At 37.2% G+C, this 17,197-nt stretch overlaps 4 protein-coding genes across 5 annotated transcripts; 2 read left to right on the forward strand and 2 right to left on the reverse strand.

The window, feature by feature from the left end:
* Nucleotides 1–624: 624 nt before the first annotated feature.
* LOC130411932 (asialoglycoprotein receptor 1-like) lies at nucleotides 625–3,192 on the reverse strand. Its single transcript, XM_056736951.1, has 5 exons — nucleotides 3,084–3,192; nucleotides 2,531–3,004; nucleotides 2,113–2,261; nucleotides 1,856–1,965; nucleotides 625–1,778 (listed from the first exon to the last, which is right to left on the reverse strand). Exons 1-5 carry the CDS (start codon nucleotides 3,172–3,174, stop codon nucleotides 1,658–1,660), a joined length of 945 nt encoding a protein of 314 aa, XP_056592929.1. The 5' UTR covers nucleotides 3,175–3,192; the 3' UTR covers nucleotides 625–1,657.
* A 435-nt stretch (nucleotides 3,193–3,627) lies between these two features.
* sub1a (SUB1 regulator of transcription a) lies at nucleotides 3,628–6,489 on the forward strand. The gene is made up of 5 exons (XM_056737478.1): nucleotides 3,628–3,753; nucleotides 4,615–4,684; nucleotides 4,822–4,950; nucleotides 5,044–5,152; nucleotides 6,176–6,489. Exons 2-5 carry the CDS (start codon nucleotides 4,616–4,618, stop codon nucleotides 6,253–6,255), a joined length of 387 nt encoding a protein of 128 aa, XP_056593456.1. The 5' UTR covers nucleotides 3,628–3,753; nucleotide 4,615; the 3' UTR covers nucleotides 6,256–6,489.
* Nucleotides 6,486–8,958, reverse strand: LOC130412248 (uncharacterized). Of its 2 annotated transcripts, XM_056737477.1 has the most exons (3): nucleotides 8,720–8,958; nucleotides 8,461–8,584; nucleotides 6,486–8,335 (listed from the first exon to the last, which is right to left on the reverse strand). In XM_056737477.1, exons 2-3 carry the CDS (start codon nucleotides 8,519–8,521, stop codon nucleotides 7,107–7,109), a joined length of 1,290 nt encoding a protein of 429 aa, XP_056593455.1. In that variant the 5' UTR covers nucleotides 8,522–8,584; nucleotides 8,720–8,958; the 3' UTR covers nucleotides 6,486–7,106. The 2 variants fall into 2 exon arrangements, with proteins under 2 accessions (XP_056593455.1, XP_056593454.1); XM_056737476.1 differs by having other exon boundaries at nucleotides 8,461–8,958.
* Nucleotides 8,959–9,174: 216 nt separating this feature from the next.
* On the forward strand, nucleotides 9,175–17,136 carry pstpip2 (proline-serine-threonine phosphatase interacting protein 2). The gene is made up of 15 exons (XM_056737507.1): nucleotides 9,175–9,297; nucleotides 9,889–9,989; nucleotides 10,815–10,889; nucleotides 12,320–12,354; nucleotides 12,432–12,538; nucleotides 12,611–12,673; nucleotides 13,492–13,590; nucleotides 14,383–14,428; nucleotides 14,610–14,689; nucleotides 15,131–15,229; nucleotides 15,321–15,417; nucleotides 15,897–15,969; nucleotides 16,087–16,121; nucleotides 16,220–16,287; nucleotides 16,415–17,136. Exons 1-14 carry the CDS (start codon nucleotides 9,265–9,267, stop codon nucleotides 16,270–16,272), a joined length of 996 nt encoding a protein of 331 aa, XP_056593485.1. The 5' UTR covers nucleotides 9,175–9,264; the 3' UTR covers nucleotides 16,273–16,287; nucleotides 16,415–17,136.
* Nucleotides 17,137–17,197: the final 61 nt, after the last annotated feature.

Below are 17,197 nucleotides of genomic sequence, written 5' to 3' on the forward strand. Positions count from 1 at the left end.
CCTCCATCAGGGAACTGAGGTTACGTACGTAACCAAGACGTTTTTCAGAAAGGATTGTATAAAGGATTGTGTAAAAGATTGCATAAAGTGGCTAAAAACCACAAATCAGCACCAGCAAGTTCAGGAAGTTGACAGGTAGTAACACATTCATCAACTGGGTGACAGCTGATTACGTTACACCGGAGGCTTTCTGTGCAATGAAGCATTAAATTGACTCACAGAGCAGGAACATTTCAAATGTGTTTTTAATTCTTTTGTATAGTGAATTCGTCTTTAAAAAGAATAAAAAAGTAAGTAAATCCATATGGACACAGACACACACTGAAACGTAGTGTCATCATTTCTAGAAATCCCTGCACAGATATCATAATTTTTTAACAGCTCGACGGTGGTCAGGATTCATAAGCTGGTGATTCTCTTACACCAGCAAGTGTATACTTGTTCTAGTTGATTCACTTTTATTTTATTTCAATAATCAGATATTTACTTAAGTCGTATGTTATGCCTGTATGAGTATGAATGTGGGCCGTATACACACAAGGCTTTAGGTGATCAGAGTGTACTGATATACAAGCATACTTCAGTACAAATTAATATGGTACTCATATTTTCCTACAAAAAATATAAAAATAAAACCTTTATTGGCAAAGAAACATATTTAACATTCAACATCAGTGGTGTAAAGTATTGGAGAAATGTAATTAGTTACTGCACTTAAGTATCTTTTTGCCTACTTTGAAGTTGTACTGAGTATTGAAGTTATTAGCAACTTTTACTCTCTACTTGACTACATTTTATAAATATGTACTCTTTACTCCACTACATTTGTAATCACTAATGCAATTACACATCACATCACATTTTGCATGGCACCTATATTCTTTTGCAGCATCTTATTTTTGCAACAGAAGAATAAATGTTGCCATTTACAGGGCATTGATGGTGTGTAATCTTGTGGATTTTGCCTAATTTACAAAAACTTGTCAACATGTCTTTTTGTGAATACTAGTGCAGTATAGATGTCAATTGCTGGTGGTTAATATGTGAAATGAGGACATGACTGCAGCTAGCAATTCGGCCAAAACCAGCATGGCCAGTGCAAGAAGGCTGTGACTAATTTTACTTAACATTATTTTATTTATCCGTTATATTGAAGAGACATTTTTGAAGGAGTTTGGTTTACTTATGAGCACTTGAGCTTAAATGAAACTTGGGTGTTTGTAATAGACGTAGGTTATGGTGTTGTCCATGATTTGTGGCAATTTTGAGGTGTTCAGTCTTATTATGATTTAAGAAAATAAATGCGATTGCTCTCCTCAGCAATTGCCTCTCCTCTCCTCGAATCAACTGTTTCTAATTTTTCACTGATATGTCTCTTAATTGTTGAAGACAATTGCTTCTTTGAGCCTAAATTCATCATGAGTAAAACACTCAAGTACTGTTAAAATCAGATACTCTAAGACTTTTACTGAAGTCGATTTGGAATTGGTGACTTGTAACTTGTAATGGAGTAATTTTCGCTGCAAGGTATCTGTACTTTTACTTAAGTATGGTTTTCAGGTACTCTTTACACCTCTGTTCGACATATTGCATAACCATAAACAAAACTAACAAACATATACAGTAAGTATTTTATGTATCATGTGTTGAGTGATTTTCAAATTCTCTTCTCACAGATCCATCCATACTTGGCATCACATGAAAAATCACTCCATCCCGATGAAGATGTTCGAGCACAATAATGATTGTCAGATCTGGGGTATCCATCAATCCAGAAACTAAAACACGAATGAAGCACAAAAGTTTATGAGCTTTAAAATCTTGTAATGATCAGTTACATTTCTTAATCTCTCACCTTGTTTTCAATGTGGTTTCATCAATCCATTTCCACAAGCCTTCCTCTTTCCTCAAACCAATCCAGAATGGATTAAATCCATATCCAGCTGTAGCGTTCTGCATAAATTCCTACAAGATAAAACATTAACATCTTACACATAGGCCCTATATATTATACACATTTGTGAAATCACACTTGTTTAGAAGCTTGCGAAGCATCAGATGTAGCCTATACTCTCTATATACAACACATTTATTTATTTATTTCTCACTCACTTGTTCCTCTATGCTATTTATAATCACCAGATCTGCTCCTCTCTCTTTACAGTCTTCTCTACTGTCAGTCCAGCTCTTCTCTTCAGATGAAATGTAATAAAAGCTGAAGTTGTATTTAATCCATTTATCAGAGTTATTCGAGTTCAGATCTGTTAAAATAGCATTTTAATAAACAGGGTTTTTAACAGTGTATATGCTTTGTAAGATTTATAAATTGTGACACAATACTTTAATACAATTTAGTTTAATGTTATTTAAAAAAGTATTTGATGTACTTATCTAAATCTACAGAATCCACTTGAATATTGTGTTGTAATATTTGCTTTGATGCTATGATTGTTTAGTTTATGACGCTGGATAATCATTAATATGAAGTGAAAAACTTTAAGGTCGAAAAAGAGAGTAAACTCAAGATTACCTTCAGTATGCCATGTGTTTAGTTCTTTGACATCATTTGGCAATTTCTCTCTTTCTTTGGTCAAGTTATAGTTGTGTGTTAAATCATCCTGGAGTTCATCAGTCTTGTTTTTCATTTGCTCTCTTTCTTCAGTCAAGTTTCTGTTCTGATTCAGTGTCTCATTGTTTTCTATAAGTATTTTCTCTCTTGCTTTGGTCAAGTTATGGTTGTGTGTTAAATCATCCTGGAGTTCATCAGTCTTGTTTTTCATTTGCGCTCTTTCTTCAGTCAAGTTTCTGTTCTGATTCAGTATCTCAGTGTATTCTGTAAGTATTTTCTCTCTTTCTTCAGTCAAGTTACATTTGTGTGTTAAGTGTTTTCTGTCAGAGGTGAAATACACACAGAGCACTATTACAGCAGTCAACAAAAGAACACACAACAACCACAAACACACTTGAACTGCTCTGTGTCTTCTGTTCTTCACTGAAACACTTCCTGAAAATAACCAACATCACATTACATTTGTCTTTTCTGTCTCACTACAATAAATCAAGTAATAAATGAATGTCAGTACCTGTGTGTTGAAGCTCTTGCTGTCTCTCTGTGTTTATCATGTGTTCATGATTTCTTATAGAATCTAAACTTTCATAAATGTCCACCATCATCTCTATTTTCTCTCCTCTGTCCATAGTCTCAGTTCTGATCACATGGTAATAAAAACTGGTAACTGGTTGCAGTAGGTGTCAGACGCTCACCATCATGTGATTAATCTAAGATACAGGAACATCTCAGAGCTATTATAACATCCATTTTAAGCTTTCTTTAAACCCATCTGAGTTTGCCAAATGAAAGAGTGAACAAAAACATTTTCAGAGTAACTTTATAACTAAAGCATATGCCAATTTACATGACTGTGAATATATGGTAATGCACAATAGCATTAACACATTTATTGACATTAACTGACATAAACAAATATTAATAAATGCAAAAAAACGATGTCGATCATTGTTAGCTAATGAATTTACCAATGTTATGAAGTTCAACCTTAAGTTATCCAGTTTAAGGTTCCCTGCGCATTCTATGAGCAAAACTACATGTCCCACAATTCCGTTCAAGCGCCGCTTCCTGGCTGGTGCACTTACTACGCGCGCGATTAGATTCAGACCAGGTTTTGCAGAAACACTCATCGGATGGACTGATCATTTTCCACAATTCACTCTCTGTTTACCTTACAACATCACGTAAGTCTTTGATACGTGCAGCAGAGCAACATAAGAGCACGACTGTAATATCAGCAAACATGTTACAATAATATTTTCCTGCATTGAAACGACACTGTTAGCACTACCTTGCTGCGCGTTGTATGTTCGGGCCTTGTTGACTCGTGCAGCAGCATCATAACCGAGTTCATAACCAGTTTACACTGGCGACCTTAATACTTTAATAATACTCGCATTAAATGGCTGCAAGAAAGGCGAAAGTATGACACGGCTGCTTTGGAAGATAACTAGCAAAACAATAATGTGAGATGTATGTTAAAGGGATACGTCGCCCAAAAATTAAATTCTGTCCTCATTTTATTACTCACAGTTGATACAAATCTGTATGAATATCTTTATTCTGATGAACACAGAGAAAGATATTTGGAAGAATTTTGCCCTCCATTGACTACCAGGGGGAAATACAGTGGTAGTCAAAAGTGCCCCAATACTGTTTGCTGTCCAACATTCTTCAAAATATCTTCTTTTGTGTTCAACAGAACAAACAAAAAGATCATTTTATTTCTACTAGTATGGGAGTCAATGGGGGAAGATCTGTTTGGTTATAAGCATTCTTTCAAATATATTTCTCTTTGTTCATCACATCAAATACATTTATACAGATTTGGAACTACTCAAGGTGAATAAATGATCATTTTTGGGTGAAGTATCACTTTAAGAATCATTGGAGTGCAACCATCATGTTTTTTTATTTATTTAAAGTCAGGCATTATCACATCATTTTGAATTATTTTTGTAAGTGTATCAGGCAAGTGTATACTCTTTAAAGTTGTTTTTTATTCATATTTTATTTTTTATGATTTGCTTTGTTGTGCCTTTCAGAATGCCCAAGTCAAAGGAAATGTTGTCCTCTACGTCAAACAGTGATTCAGACAGTGACGTTGACACCAAGGTATCCAAATAAACTCTGCATCACATTGTATTTTTTCTGCAAATTTTATAATAGCTATTTTACAAGTTGAGGTAGAAGAGGATCATATTTTAAAGAACCTTATTTGCAACCTCTAAATTTAAAAACCTGTGTTTCAGGCCAAAAGAAAGAAGCAGACACCTCCTGAGAAGCCATCAAAGAAACTGAAGGGTGGAGAAACCTCAAAGGTGTCAGCAGCCTCCAAGAGCACCAGTAGCAGCAGCAATAAAAGTGATAATATGTTTCAGGTAAATAGTTAAATAGATGTATTATATCAATAATCTGTTTACCTAATAATTTGACAAAATTAACACACACAACGTTAATCTGTTTTGGTTAAGATAGGAAAGATGAGATACGTGAGCGTCCGAGAATTCAAAGGAAAAGTGCTGATTGATATCAGAGAATACTGGATGGACCAAGAGGGTGAAATGAAGCCTGGGAGAAAAGGTAAACTTGTTATTCATTTAAAAACTGCTCAATAAATGGGTTAATTTGGCCTTTTTTTAATTGTTGACAAAAATCATGTTTCAAGATCAATGTACTTGCGTCAGTAGGACTTTTATTCAATAACCTACCGGTTACTATGACACAAAATTATGACGCATGACGTTCATACTCCAGTCTTGTGGACCTCATCTGAGTCCACACTTGTTGTGGGGAACTGCTGACCTTTAGGGCACTAGGCACGAGTCCACAAGGGAACATGGGAGTGTTTTCGGGACAGACTTGAGGTTGTCGTGCCGGAAAGAGAAAGCAGTGCTTTCTAATCGCTCTCCGCTGATCGGTCTGTGCAGCGCCACGTGAAGTCGACCACACTGTTTTCCCGTTGTTGATATTTGGGTCCATGGTTTTCATAATTCTGTATTTCATATGGTGATCGTGCCACCTGAGCATCAAGCAGTTTGTAAAGCAACTGCTTATGTGTATTCATTATTTCTGTATTATACAGAAGCTGTGTTATTCTGCTTTACAGAACCCATCAGAAGCTTATTTCTTAAGAAATTTGCATTGCATTAAAAGTTTTTATACTTAAATAGTTGGCTTAATAAGCAATAATGTAAAAAAAACAATTTGAGTTTTATCAAATTCTTAATGCTTATGTATGTCTGACATTCACGACACTCCTCCCATCCATTCTGTGATTGGTCTTCAGGGCACTCTGTTTCAATGCGGGCTTCGCCAAAGACCGCATCGAGGTCACAAAGCGTGAGCAGACTTCTGAACGCTAAAAAGACAAATGGGACACCCTATGGACTCATAGACTTGGCGAGCTCGCGCTATTTAAGTCCACAGGAAGTGCACCATTTTGGATAGCACCTCAGATGTTAAACAGACTTCTGCTGAAAACACAGTGTGCATAACATCTGAAAGATCCACTAATAATTAATGCAGAATTGTAAAGGAATATTCAGTGATGTAGGTCATGTCATACTTGCTGTTGATTGGTCTGTCTTTTTGTTTTCCTCACAGGCATTTCACTGAACCCAGAGCAGTGGAACCAACTAAAAGAGCAGATGAGTGACATCGATGATGCTGTGAAAAGAATATAAGATCTGTTTGCATTGCACAAGCAATCTTCTTTTTTAACATTCCCATTCTGCACCTCGCCTGTGCTCTGCAAAGCAAATGTGTAAACCGGGACATTTTGTGTGTATATTTTAGATTAGGGTTTATTGAAATAATTGGCAACTGTATTCTTTTAATATTTCATGGTTAGAGTTGGCTTAGAAGAGATGGAGAGTGAATTTGTGCTTTTAATTTTCAATAAAGGTCATAGAGATAGATCACAAAGGTGTGGTTTATTTGGAATCAAGCAAAGAACTTTCTCACAAAGGACTATTTAACGCAACAGCTGTATCTCTGTCTCATTTAATAAACATCTATAAGATGAACATATTTTAAATTCATTCCAGAGAAGTAAAGGTTGTGGTTTTCTAGGTGGCTTACATAGACATGAGTATTTCATTGGCGGTTGGAAAAGTTATAATAAAATTCAAATTCTGGTTTATTGGCTTGTTAGCTCAGCGATAAGACCATGTGATGTAAAATTTTACTTAACATTTTATGTAAGGTCTACAGAGATTGAATACTTAAATGACTTGCTTAAAAAATTCACTAAATAAGGGGGGATTCAGCTTTTCTCCAAATAATAATGGAGTATAATAATTATTCCAATCCTTTTACTCCATTACGTTTTTGGTAAATGCCAAATTCAATAACAATTTTCCACAGATATGGACTATTTTCATAATTTCAATTCATGTTATGGGGTTGTGAACATTTACCAACAATTATGACATGACGTGCAGTTATACGCTTTGACCACTAGGTGGCGAAAAAGTCCACAAAGTCACTTCCAAAGGCACTTATCTCAATCATTACATGTCCCAGTGTTAAAAACCTACTCTGAACTCAAGATATTCTTGAAGAGTTCTGGTAGCATTTGGAAAAGATGCCACTTCGCTGTGTCTTTATGAATACAAGATTGGCGAGGTTTTGCACATGGACAATACCAGCTACTTTTATTTTTTTCAAAAGCCACCATTACTCGTCCCATCCTACTGTAATATGACTTCTCTGGTTCAAAAACAGAAATGAAGTACTTTGATGATGGCCCTCCAACGGTAACGTGAACGGACAAAGGTGTGTCAGCGGTATTCGCCTGTTGCTGTAGCAGTAACAGCTGTGCTTTCCTCGCCTCGCCAAAGCACTCCTGCTGCACCAGCTGAGAGAGACTGTTTTCAGTCACTGTAACATTAGGGTGGTCAACTTCAGGACAAAATGACAGCGATTTCACATGGCAGCACTCGGAAGGCAGTATTCCACTGTTAGGGGCAAACTGTGAACTTAAATTGCACTCCTCAAGTTCACATTCTAAGCGCTGGTTCCGGTCCCAGGTATTTTTGATCACATGAATGGGTGTTGCCTGGCTGTGAAAAGCTTTCTGAACTGCAAAAATACCGATGTTACAGTCAATGCACTGAGACTGAAAGTGCTTTTCAATATCAGTGTGATGCCTTGCAATGTGAACTCTTAGATTTTTCGCCAGCAATGTTAAATCGCATTGGCTGCAAGTGACAGTCCTTTTTGTAGAGTGTTTTGGGAGGAGAGCGGGAGACAGAGGCTGCAGGACAGTGTGCGACTCAGGCTGCAGAGTATCTGGTATCTGAGAGAGCTGGGCGGCGGGTTTCTCGGGCTCCTGGATGGTGGGCATCTGAGGCTGTGGGCCAGCGGGCATCCCTGGTATCTGAGGCTGAAGGAAGGGTGTTCCAGGCTGCAGGGCGGCGGGGGTCCCAGGCTGCAGGGCGGCGGGGGTCCCAGGCTGCAGGGCGGCGGGGGTCCCAGGCTGCAGGGCGGCGGGGGTCCCAGGCTGCAGGGCGGTGGGGGTCCCAGGCTGCAGAGGGACGGGCGTCTGAGGCTGCAGGACGACGGGCGTCTGATATTGCAGGATAACAGGATGCTGTGGCTGCAGGGTGAAAGGCGTCTCAGTCTGATTTGGTGAAGACTTTATAGAATGGTTGGCGATGTGCATCAGCAACTGTGCCCGACGTATCACTGTCTCTGAACAATAGCAGCAGTGAAAGTGGGATTTTTGCCGACAGTTTAAATTGCATTTTACGATTGTGAAATCTGAAAAGATCAACAAATGTTCAATGCATTATTTTACAAATTCAGAAATAATAAAAGGAGTAGCATACATAGTGCATTATTTGCTATGTCTAATAAACAGATAAAAACAAAATTGTTAAACTTACCTAGGTGTGTCACTGCCAACTGTAAGTGATTTTTAATATGATAATGCACCATCGGTGGCATGCTGGTGTACTTGCAGAATGGGCACTTACTAGTGGGTTCTTTTAACAAGTTCTCACACTTCCCCTTGGTTAACACAGTTATATGCATTTTTGCACGGTGCAACGTAACAATTCATTATAAAATTAACAGGACATAAAAGAAAGAAACGAAAGGGTAAGATTAAAAAATAAAAACACTAATAACACAAAATAACGTTACCTTAAAAAAGAAACGATGAAATGTTCAAGGCTAGCAATGCCAAGAAAGAGAAACAAGAAGCCTACAGAAATCAGGGTTTATTCTGTCTCTTAAATCGAGCGATGGCGAGGTTTTGAGAGAGCGAGTTAATTTTTTATTACGTCACATCATTTGAAAAATATAACTTATAATACGCAAAAACTTGCCAGCTCGTATTCTTAACATGTTACGATAAACAGCGGAAATGGCGACATGCTGACGCCTCGACGTCATTACCACGTGTAAACCAATGAGACGGGGCATGGGCAGAACAACGCATGTGAGCCCCACCCCAAATATGGCCCCGCCTGCTAACCAATGAGACAAGATAGAGGCGGAGCGACACGTATAGTTCCGCCCCACTCTGCAGGCTGCTGGACCTTATTTTACTCTAAGACCCAGAGGCGTGTCTTTACAAAGCATGGTATGCACCAGACCATAATGACAGTGTGAAAAATATCACTTACTTCTTTATTACAGCCAGATACGGAACTCACAGACACTTTCACAAACACTTAACCGACGCAATGAGAGAACTACATTTTAAAGACAACTTTTGGGTAAGATTTATTGTATTACTTGGCAATGCTTAGAAAATATAGAGCTGAACGTGTGTTTTATTGTTTATTCATATAATAAAAATCATAAACAATTTGTTTGATCTTTATTTCTTTTATGTTCTTTTGTCACATTTCGAAACGGCGTTAAGTTCCTTTAAAGGAAACTACCAACATATCAGACGCGTAACACAAACAGCACTCAAACCGACAAACCAACTGTTGTGTATTTAATAAACTAACTTTAAATAGATCTCTAAACACGTGTTTAATGTGCCAGAATTTACTGTTGACAATATTTCTGTGAATGTTGAACTTTAACAGCTTGTTTGGCATAAGACGCAAGTTAGGTTTGTTTTCTTAGCTTTAATTTTGGGACAAGTTTCATGTTGACTGTGGCTTTGGATATGATGCCATGTCTGCTCCTCAGACCTATCAATTGCAGATTCTGTGATTGGCTCCCACATAATGACAGTAAACAGTCCAAAGCACCGGCTGAAGAGTTGCACATTCAGAAAAACTTCAGCTTTTGAAACAGCTGCATCTATGTCATGTGTTTAGTCTGGGAATACAATAATAAGATTGTCTTTGCAGAATGTTGATATTACCAGCACAGCAGGATACGACAGCATTATCCAGCACCTAAATGATGGAAAAAGGACGTGCAAAGAAATCGAGGACTTTATGAAAGCCAGGTGAGATGTTGTTCAGTTAAATTGTACTCAGACTACAAGTACTACAGTAGTAGTTCACAATGCCAGTTTTTTCACACCTTAACGTTTATGTCCTCGCAGATATAATGACAACATTAATAGCAACTGCATTTTGATATGATTGCTTGCAAGTCGCAGGAAGTCAACTAAAAAACTGTCAAAACAGCAGATTCAATGTTGTATCAGTGTTGAAAATAAACAATTTAACATTAATCCAAGTTATCAGAACAGTTATCTTTGCAACTGTATATGGGTGAGCAGAAAGATGTTTGTTGCAATATTTCCTGTTTTTCATGTGAAAATGATTTGTCGGTTTGTAAGGTTTCTCATACTTCATTCTTTAATGTAACAAGCTGCATGTGACAGTTTATTGACTACCACTGGTGTTAAACATTTAAAACATGCACATGCTGCACTAGTGCGTGATATTGCTGTATTTCTTTAATGTTTGTCTTTGTAATCTTTTCTGAAAAAAACTTGCTTGATTTGAGAATATGAATACATATACATAAAAAATTCGCTTTTAGCATTCCATTAAACATTAAGGGTTGTTTTCCCAGACAAGGCTGAAGCCTAGTCCCAGACAAACTTTGTGTCTTAATAAAAAATAACTTGAATTAAGATGTCTTAAAATATATCAGTGCATTTTTTTGTCTCAAAGTGCACCCCCTAGGAATGTTTCTTTTGTAAAGTATGTTTTTTAAATTGACTTAAACATCCAAATTTAACTAAGGGATTGTCCTGGCTTCAGCTAAACCTTGTCCAGGAAACCGCCCCTAAATGTTCATCTGACTATATGACTTTCAGAGCATCTATAGAGGAGAAATATGCCAAGGAGCTCCTGGGTTTGTCCAAGAAAGTGTGTGGACATAGTGAAATGAAGTAAGTATTAACCAAATTCCTTTTAAATGTCCATACATGCAGGAGTAGTTATTTAAAGGGGTCACATGGCACGAATACGTGTTTTTCTGTGTCTTTGTTGTGTTATAAGTTTCCTGTGCATGTGTTAGATACGTAAAATCGCAAAAAGGAAAGTGTCGGAACAAAACATGCATTCTATCTAAAAGCAATTACTCACCCAGACCTCCCTGAAACGTATTAAGAATAGGATGGGACTTTAGTTTCTTGACTGAAATTTACATAAACATTTAGTCATTTAGCAGACGCCTTTATCCAAACCTTTAACCTGTTGAGAGAAAGAGAGAGGGTTAGTGTTTTTTCATTTGTCTGTTAAGTATTCACAGAAGAGATGTGTTTTAAGTAGTTTTTTGAATGTTGTGAGAGACTTGGTTGACCAAACCGAGTTAGGAAGAATGTTCCACCAGGAAGTTGTAAAGGAGAATGAGCGAGAAATCGATTTACTGCCCTTATGAGAAGGCAATACAAGACGCCACTGGTTTGCTGAACACAGAAACCTTGATGGGTGTAGGATGGTGTCAAAGTATGCTGGTACAGATCAAGTGATAGTCCTGTAGCATTAGTGACTTGAATCTGATACTGGCTTCGACCAGTAGCCAGTAGAGAGAGATGAAAAGGGGTGTCAAATGAGCCCTTTTGGGCTGTTGGAAGACAAGACATGGTGCTGTGTTCTTAACCAGCTGGAGTGGTTTGATAGCCTTTGGAGGAAGACCAGCAAGGAAAGCATTGCAATAGTCCAACCTTGAAATTACCAGGGACTGGACAAGGAGTTGTGCCGCATGCTCAATAGCTGCCCCGAGCAGATGCAAACATGGCCACATAATGCCCTGGCAGCCCAAGGGGGATAACAAAGGCTACATAACATAACACCTAGTGATCACATTGTCATATTTAGCATATGTTAATATTATATGTGTCTTTAAATTTTGGGTTGTTTTTAATCCATGGTTGGGTAAAATATGGAGAGCACCAGCTGTTGGTTTATAAATTAACCTATAGGTCTATTGTTTCAATGCAAAATGTTGAATAATTTCAACCCATGGTTGGGTAACAGCAACCCACTAGAGGTTAAATTATACCGCAGCGATTGATTTTGTCCATATTTTACCAAACCAGTGAGACGATATACCATATTGTTGTTCTGTTCTTAGAGGTTTTAAGAGAATTGAATATTAATAGTATTGACATATGAGGTCATTTCACACTTGCCAAAAACAGATCTGTACCAAGAATACTGCAGACAGTCTTTGCACTTGTCACATATTTCTAGTTGGTTTGTGGTTATTTGCTTGTTCTCTCATAAAAGAACTGATGACTTGTGTCAGCAATTTGACGATAATAACTCACATAAAAACCGGGAAGTCAGTTAATCAACAATGTTTTGTTTCTTTTAGCACCCTGAAACGATCGCTCGACGTTTTCAAATTACGTAAGTAATGAGTTTGAGCATTTCAAGTTTGTCGTTGGTTATCACCTCATTTACGTTTTAAATGCATGTCTTTGCAGAAACAGAAAATGTGAGTTTGTCTCATCTCCATTTGGCCCAAACCATGAGAGAAGAAGCCAAAAAGTTAGAAGATTTCAGAGAGAAACAAAAGGATACCCGAAAGAAGGTAAGCGCACAGCTAGCATTTCACTCAACGATTTCTACAAAACAATAATAATAAAAAAGTGTCTTTTTTCAGGTAGAGCAACAAATGGATGCTCTTCACAAGCAGAAGGTGGCCCAATACAAAAAAACCGCTGAAGTAAGTATTCAAATTGGTAAAAGAGTGCATTGGTACATTATACCCTTTGGGGGAAGTATATATGTTCTGAAGCAGTGCCATGAGGGAAGTGAATAAGAGCACCTGATTTTAGATCTGCTAAATGGGAAGTGATCAGTGTTAAACGGCTTTGTTCATTAAAATAGAAGCTTCTCATTCAAACGTAAGAAACAGTTTTGAAAGCAACGGTTTCGGGTTGATAGGCTAACCATGAATTTAAATGAATACTTGAAACTTGAAGAGTGATCTTGTTGAATTTTGTTGATACTTTGTACTGCTGTATGATGCAGTTTTGTAGTGTTTCTGTACTGTTAATTTGAGTTCAGGACTGATACATTAACTCATGATGACTTAAATCATTGGAGACCCCTATTTATTCTTTTACACAACCTTTCAGGTGGTAAAATAATATAAATAGATCAATAATAAAATCATCAAGTTATAAAATAGTGGAAAATGGAAGAAGAGGAGTTATGTAGTGCCTAAAAAGGTTAAAGAAAAACAGGTAGTTTTTGGCTAGATTAAAGTTCTGTCCCCTTTTTTTAAACTTTTTAGACTTGATTTATAAACTTGTTATATTTGACTTTATATTTATATAATGTCTTTTAAGACATTTACTTCTACTTAATACTACTTAAGTCTTCAAGCTGAACATAAATGTACATTCACTCCAAACATTGTCCAAACATTTGCAATGTACATTTATGACACATACACAATGTTTGTTGTTTACTGATAAATGTTTATTATTAAATCTCAAAACGTTATAATGTGATATTTTAAATTGGTGCGTTTTATAGGCGAAGAAGACATATGAGCAAAAGTGTCGAGATAAAGAGGAAGCAGAACAGAACATGAACAGAAACGCCACCACCAGCAGTTCCAAGCAACAGGAGAAGGTGCACATATCAAACTTCAACAGTGTGACTTGTGTTTTTGCCAGTGTGACCGTTACAAGAATCTTGCTTTCATTTGCGTTTTCTCTGATATACACATTCAGTTGGCAAGAAGGCCCCACCCATTCGTTACCATAGTACTCATCTTTTTTTATGGGGAAAATATACCAAGTTTTTATTGTGTTAAAAAAGAAAGAATAGGAAAATGCAACAATCAATCCATAAGACTTAATTACTTGCAGAAATATGCATATCGAAATGCAAATTTCACTGTATTTTCCCCTCTGAAATGAATGAGTAACTATACTGATTTTTCTTGTTTGCCTTCACGCCCCCAGTGCTTTACTATATCCACATTGCAGTATACTTTGTTCTTTTCCTGGCTTTATGCATCTGCATTTTAGCTTTTTAAAAGACGATTATTAAGGTTTGACCTAGATGTTTTTTAAAGATTTTTTTTACAGCAAAACAAATCATTCAGGCCACTATAATATGTCTGTGTTACTGCCAGAGCATGTACAGTACTATGAATCATTGTAAAACATGTCGGCAATGTTGCATTTGTGATAGCCTGAGGACAAGACTATTGAGCTGTTGAAAGACTAAAAACCTTTGCAATGAGTCAACCATCAGTCTTTATTTGTTCAGAGGGCTAAAATAGGGAGCTGGAAACGTTGCTCTATTTAGAACATGGCCAATAGTGACAGTGCCTTTACATTCTGATGTTAAACGGTAGATGTGAATGACTGTACATTAATGTTGCGCTGTAATATTGTCACTCTCTCATACTTTCAGCTGTATGCCAAAACACAACAAGCCAAGCAGGCCGCAGAGGAAACAGGTATAAATATTCCCAGACAACTAAAACAATGTGTAATGTACACACAAAGTTAGGAATGGATACATATTCACAACATATATGATTTTGCCTTTTTCTAAAATTAAGAATTTAATACATTATTATACATAATCACACATACAGTAACATTGAGATCAACCTTTTTTGTTTGTTTAAATAATAGACCGAATATACAGTCATAATGTGTCTACGTTGGGGAAGATAAGAGAGGAATGGTTGAACGAGCATGTCAAAGCATGCGAGGTAAGCAAGCCCCAGCCTTCAACACACGTCCCAACACTGATATCACAAAAAAAGTAGAGCGATGATAAACACGGCACGCTCGTGTCAAATCATGTTTAGTTTGTTACTTCCTGCAAGCTCTTTTAAAACTGATATTAACTCATTAGAGTTCAAACAGAAATCCCAAGACTCCTATTTTATTATTCCACATAAATGCCTAAACTGTAAAAAAGTATAAAAAATCCTGCATGTACAAAATGGCTAATGTTGAATAATAATCATGTTTTGTCTGAAATTGCAGTTAAGTAAACCGATTTGACCAAATAATTGGAATCTGAACGTATAATCAGTATTATAAAAATTAAATATAAATAAAGTCTATAATATGAAGCAGGTCATCTTTATGAGACCACACCTCTGTACCACTTGTATGTGCGAATGAAAGTTTTTCTGTTTTCTCAGTTCTTTGAAAAGCAGGAATTAGAGAGGATCAACAGCTTGAGGAATGTAGTGTGGGTTCATCTCAACCATCTCTCTCAGCAGTGTGTTACCAGCGATGAGGTAACGTTAACTCTGAAGAATCATTTACGTATAGGAACACCATATCTAACTTTACAGCGCTCATTTGACTGTGTGTGCTTATCTGACACAGCTCTATGAGGAAGTGAGAAAGTCACTGGAACAGTGTAACATTCAAGAAGACATGGAGCATTTTATTAACCTCAGAAGAACCGGCGACAAACCACCAGGTAGTGTGGCATGAACCTATCACAACCGCTCATTGCAATAAATGTGTGTTTTGTTAGAGGGTGTATGTCGAGCATCCCTTTACCAGAACAGAAAGCCGGTGTCGTTATATCCGCTTGTTAGAAAAATTGTTAACAGTGCTATGAACGAACAGGATTTTTAAGATAATCCGATGACCTATCATAGGGGCGTACTGGTACGGTGAAATACATGATACTGGGATTACGATTACGATAGTATCACAATATTAATAAAAATAATAAACGAAATTTAAAAATAATAATTCAACGTTTCAGAATGCCGAAAGCAGTGCGGCTCATGTTTTCCACACGGTTAGACTTTCTTTGTGCAGGTTTGAAACGACACGAGGGTCAGAACATGACAATAGAATTTTCATGTTTTTTGGTGCGCAGCTTCTTTAAATCAGTTTTTTCAATGGTCTGTCAGCACTGTTATGTTCACTACGCTGATCTTTTCACAGCACCCATTGCTTACGAGAACTTCTACAACAATCAGAGAACCGCTCCAATCCGAGTGGCTAGCACAGCTATCAGGTGACCCCTCGCCCCTCACACTCCAGCTGGGACCCACAAATCTGCTTTGAATGTTGTTTGAATTTCATACTTCATTATAAACTTTTAACGTGACCTTATACTGTGTTTTTATTCCAGGAGGGCGGGCTTACCTCCACCACCAACTGGAGGAGGTAGGAATACATTTTCGGTGTATCAACATACATATACATTCGTTTCTGCATGTTTAGTCAATTCATATTATATAAATTTTGTGTCTGTCGTCCTCTAGACGATCCATTGTATTCAAGTGTAGAGCCCGGCTACAGCCTAATACGATACTAATAGGAGCACAACCTGGTAAGAATGCTGGAGGAATGTCATGTTGACATACAATTTACAAACAGTGAAATTAATTGGACCAAGTGTTATACAGTGATTTCCTTGAGGAAATATTCAGTGCATTTTAATCTTTTTTTTTAAACAGCGTTGTAGGACCGTCTGCAGGTCAGCATGGATACAGTTAAGGCTTTTGTGCCTCAATATATCACAGAGAGCTAACAGAGCACATTGAGTAATGCTGAAACCAGCATCCTTATGTCTGGTGGTCACAACATACTTCAGTCTGGTATGAAGGGGTGTGCCTAACCCTGGATGAAAACTTGTGTAAATATGTTTTGAAGTGACCTTTAAGACTGAATGTTCTCACTACATTAATGACATCACAAAAAAATAATGTATAAATGAATGTCTTTATTTACAGTTTGACATTGGCACATATTAAGACAGAAGTGTGTGATTCCTGCATCACTGGTGGAACCAAACTGAACTGTTTTTCATCAAGATGCTGTTTCACTGTGATTTTTGCCAGCGTTTCTGAAATGTTTGTCTTCCCCATTCAAGTAGATAGGACTGTGGTATTGCTATGACTGAAATAGCTGCCAGGACGCGTTGCAAACATGGCCACTGAGTGGCACTACTTCCTGAAACAGACTTTGGCTTAAGGTTGTGAGTTTAGGTCGGGACTTCCTATTTGTCAGAACAATGGAAAGTGTAGGAATTGTCCTTATTTGTACAGTTTGGTGCTGCTAGTGGCACAGAAATTACACACAGCTTTTACAAATGCTACAAAATATAATTTATTTATAGTGTCATTACAGTCTTGCACCACTGGATTCATTGCCTCAATAAATGTATTATTTAAACTTGTGAGGTATGTCATCATCATTCGTCTATTCTTTATCTTGAAGACTGTCATGTGAGTCAAAGG

The sequence above is a fragment of the Triplophysa dalaica genome, chromosome 22 (genome assembly GCF_015846415.1).
Source record: "Triplophysa dalaica isolate WHDGS20190420 chromosome 22, ASM1584641v1, whole genome shotgun sequence".
In the NCBI taxonomy this organism is placed as follows: Eukaryota; Metazoa; Chordata; class Actinopteri; order Cypriniformes; family Nemacheilidae; genus Triplophysa; species Triplophysa dalaica.

What these genes read in the sequence shown, in the direction of transcription:
- LOC130411932 (XM_056736951.1), bottom strand. Translation starts at nt 3,174, where the DNA reads ATGATGGTGGACATTTATGAAAGTTTAGATTCTATAAGAAATCATGAA. An exon ending in GCAAGAGCTTCAACACACAG is followed by an intron (nt 3,005 to 3,083) that starts GTACTGACATTC and finishes GGTTATTTTCAG; the next exon opens with GAAGTGTTTCAGTGAAGAAC. An exon ending in TAAATAGCATAGAGGAACAA is followed by an intron (nt 1,966 to 2,112) that starts GTGAGTGAGAAA and finishes TTTATCTTGTAG; the next exon opens with GAATTTATGCAGAACGCTAC.
- sub1a (XM_056737478.1), top strand. Translation starts at nt 4,616, where the DNA reads ATGCCCAAGTCAAAGGAAATGTTGTCCTCTACGTCAAACAGTGATTCA. An exon ending in AAAGTGATAATATGTTTCAG is followed by an intron (nt 4,951 to 5,043) that starts GTAAATAGTTAA and finishes GTTTTGGTTAAG; the next exon opens with ATAGGAAAGATGAGATACGT. An exon ending in AATGAAGCCTGGGAGAAAAG is followed by an intron (nt 5,153 to 6,175) that starts GTAAACTTGTTA and finishes TTTTCCTCACAG; the next exon opens with GCATTTCACTGAACCCAGAG.
- LOC130412248 (XM_056737476.1), bottom strand. Translation starts at nt 8,608, where the DNA reads ATGCATATAACTGTGTTAACCAAGGGGAAGTGTGAGAACTTGTTAAAA. An exon ending in GTTGGCAGTGACACACCTAG is followed by an intron (nt 8,336 to 8,460) that starts GTAAGTTTAACA and finishes TGATCTTTTCAG; the next exon opens with ATTTCACAATCGTAAAATGC.
- pstpip2 (XM_056737507.1), top strand. Translation starts at nt 9,265, where the DNA reads ATGAGAGAACTACATTTTAAAGACAACTTTTGG. An exon ending in AAAAGGATACCCGAAAGAAG is followed by an intron (nt 12,539 to 12,610) that starts GTAAGCGCACAG and finishes GTCTTTTTTCAG; the next exon opens with GTAGAGCAACAAATGGATGC. An exon ending in GCAGGCCGCAGAGGAAACAG is followed by an intron (nt 14,429 to 14,609) that starts GTATAAATATTC and finishes TTTAAATAATAG; the next exon opens with ACCGAATATACAGTCATAAT.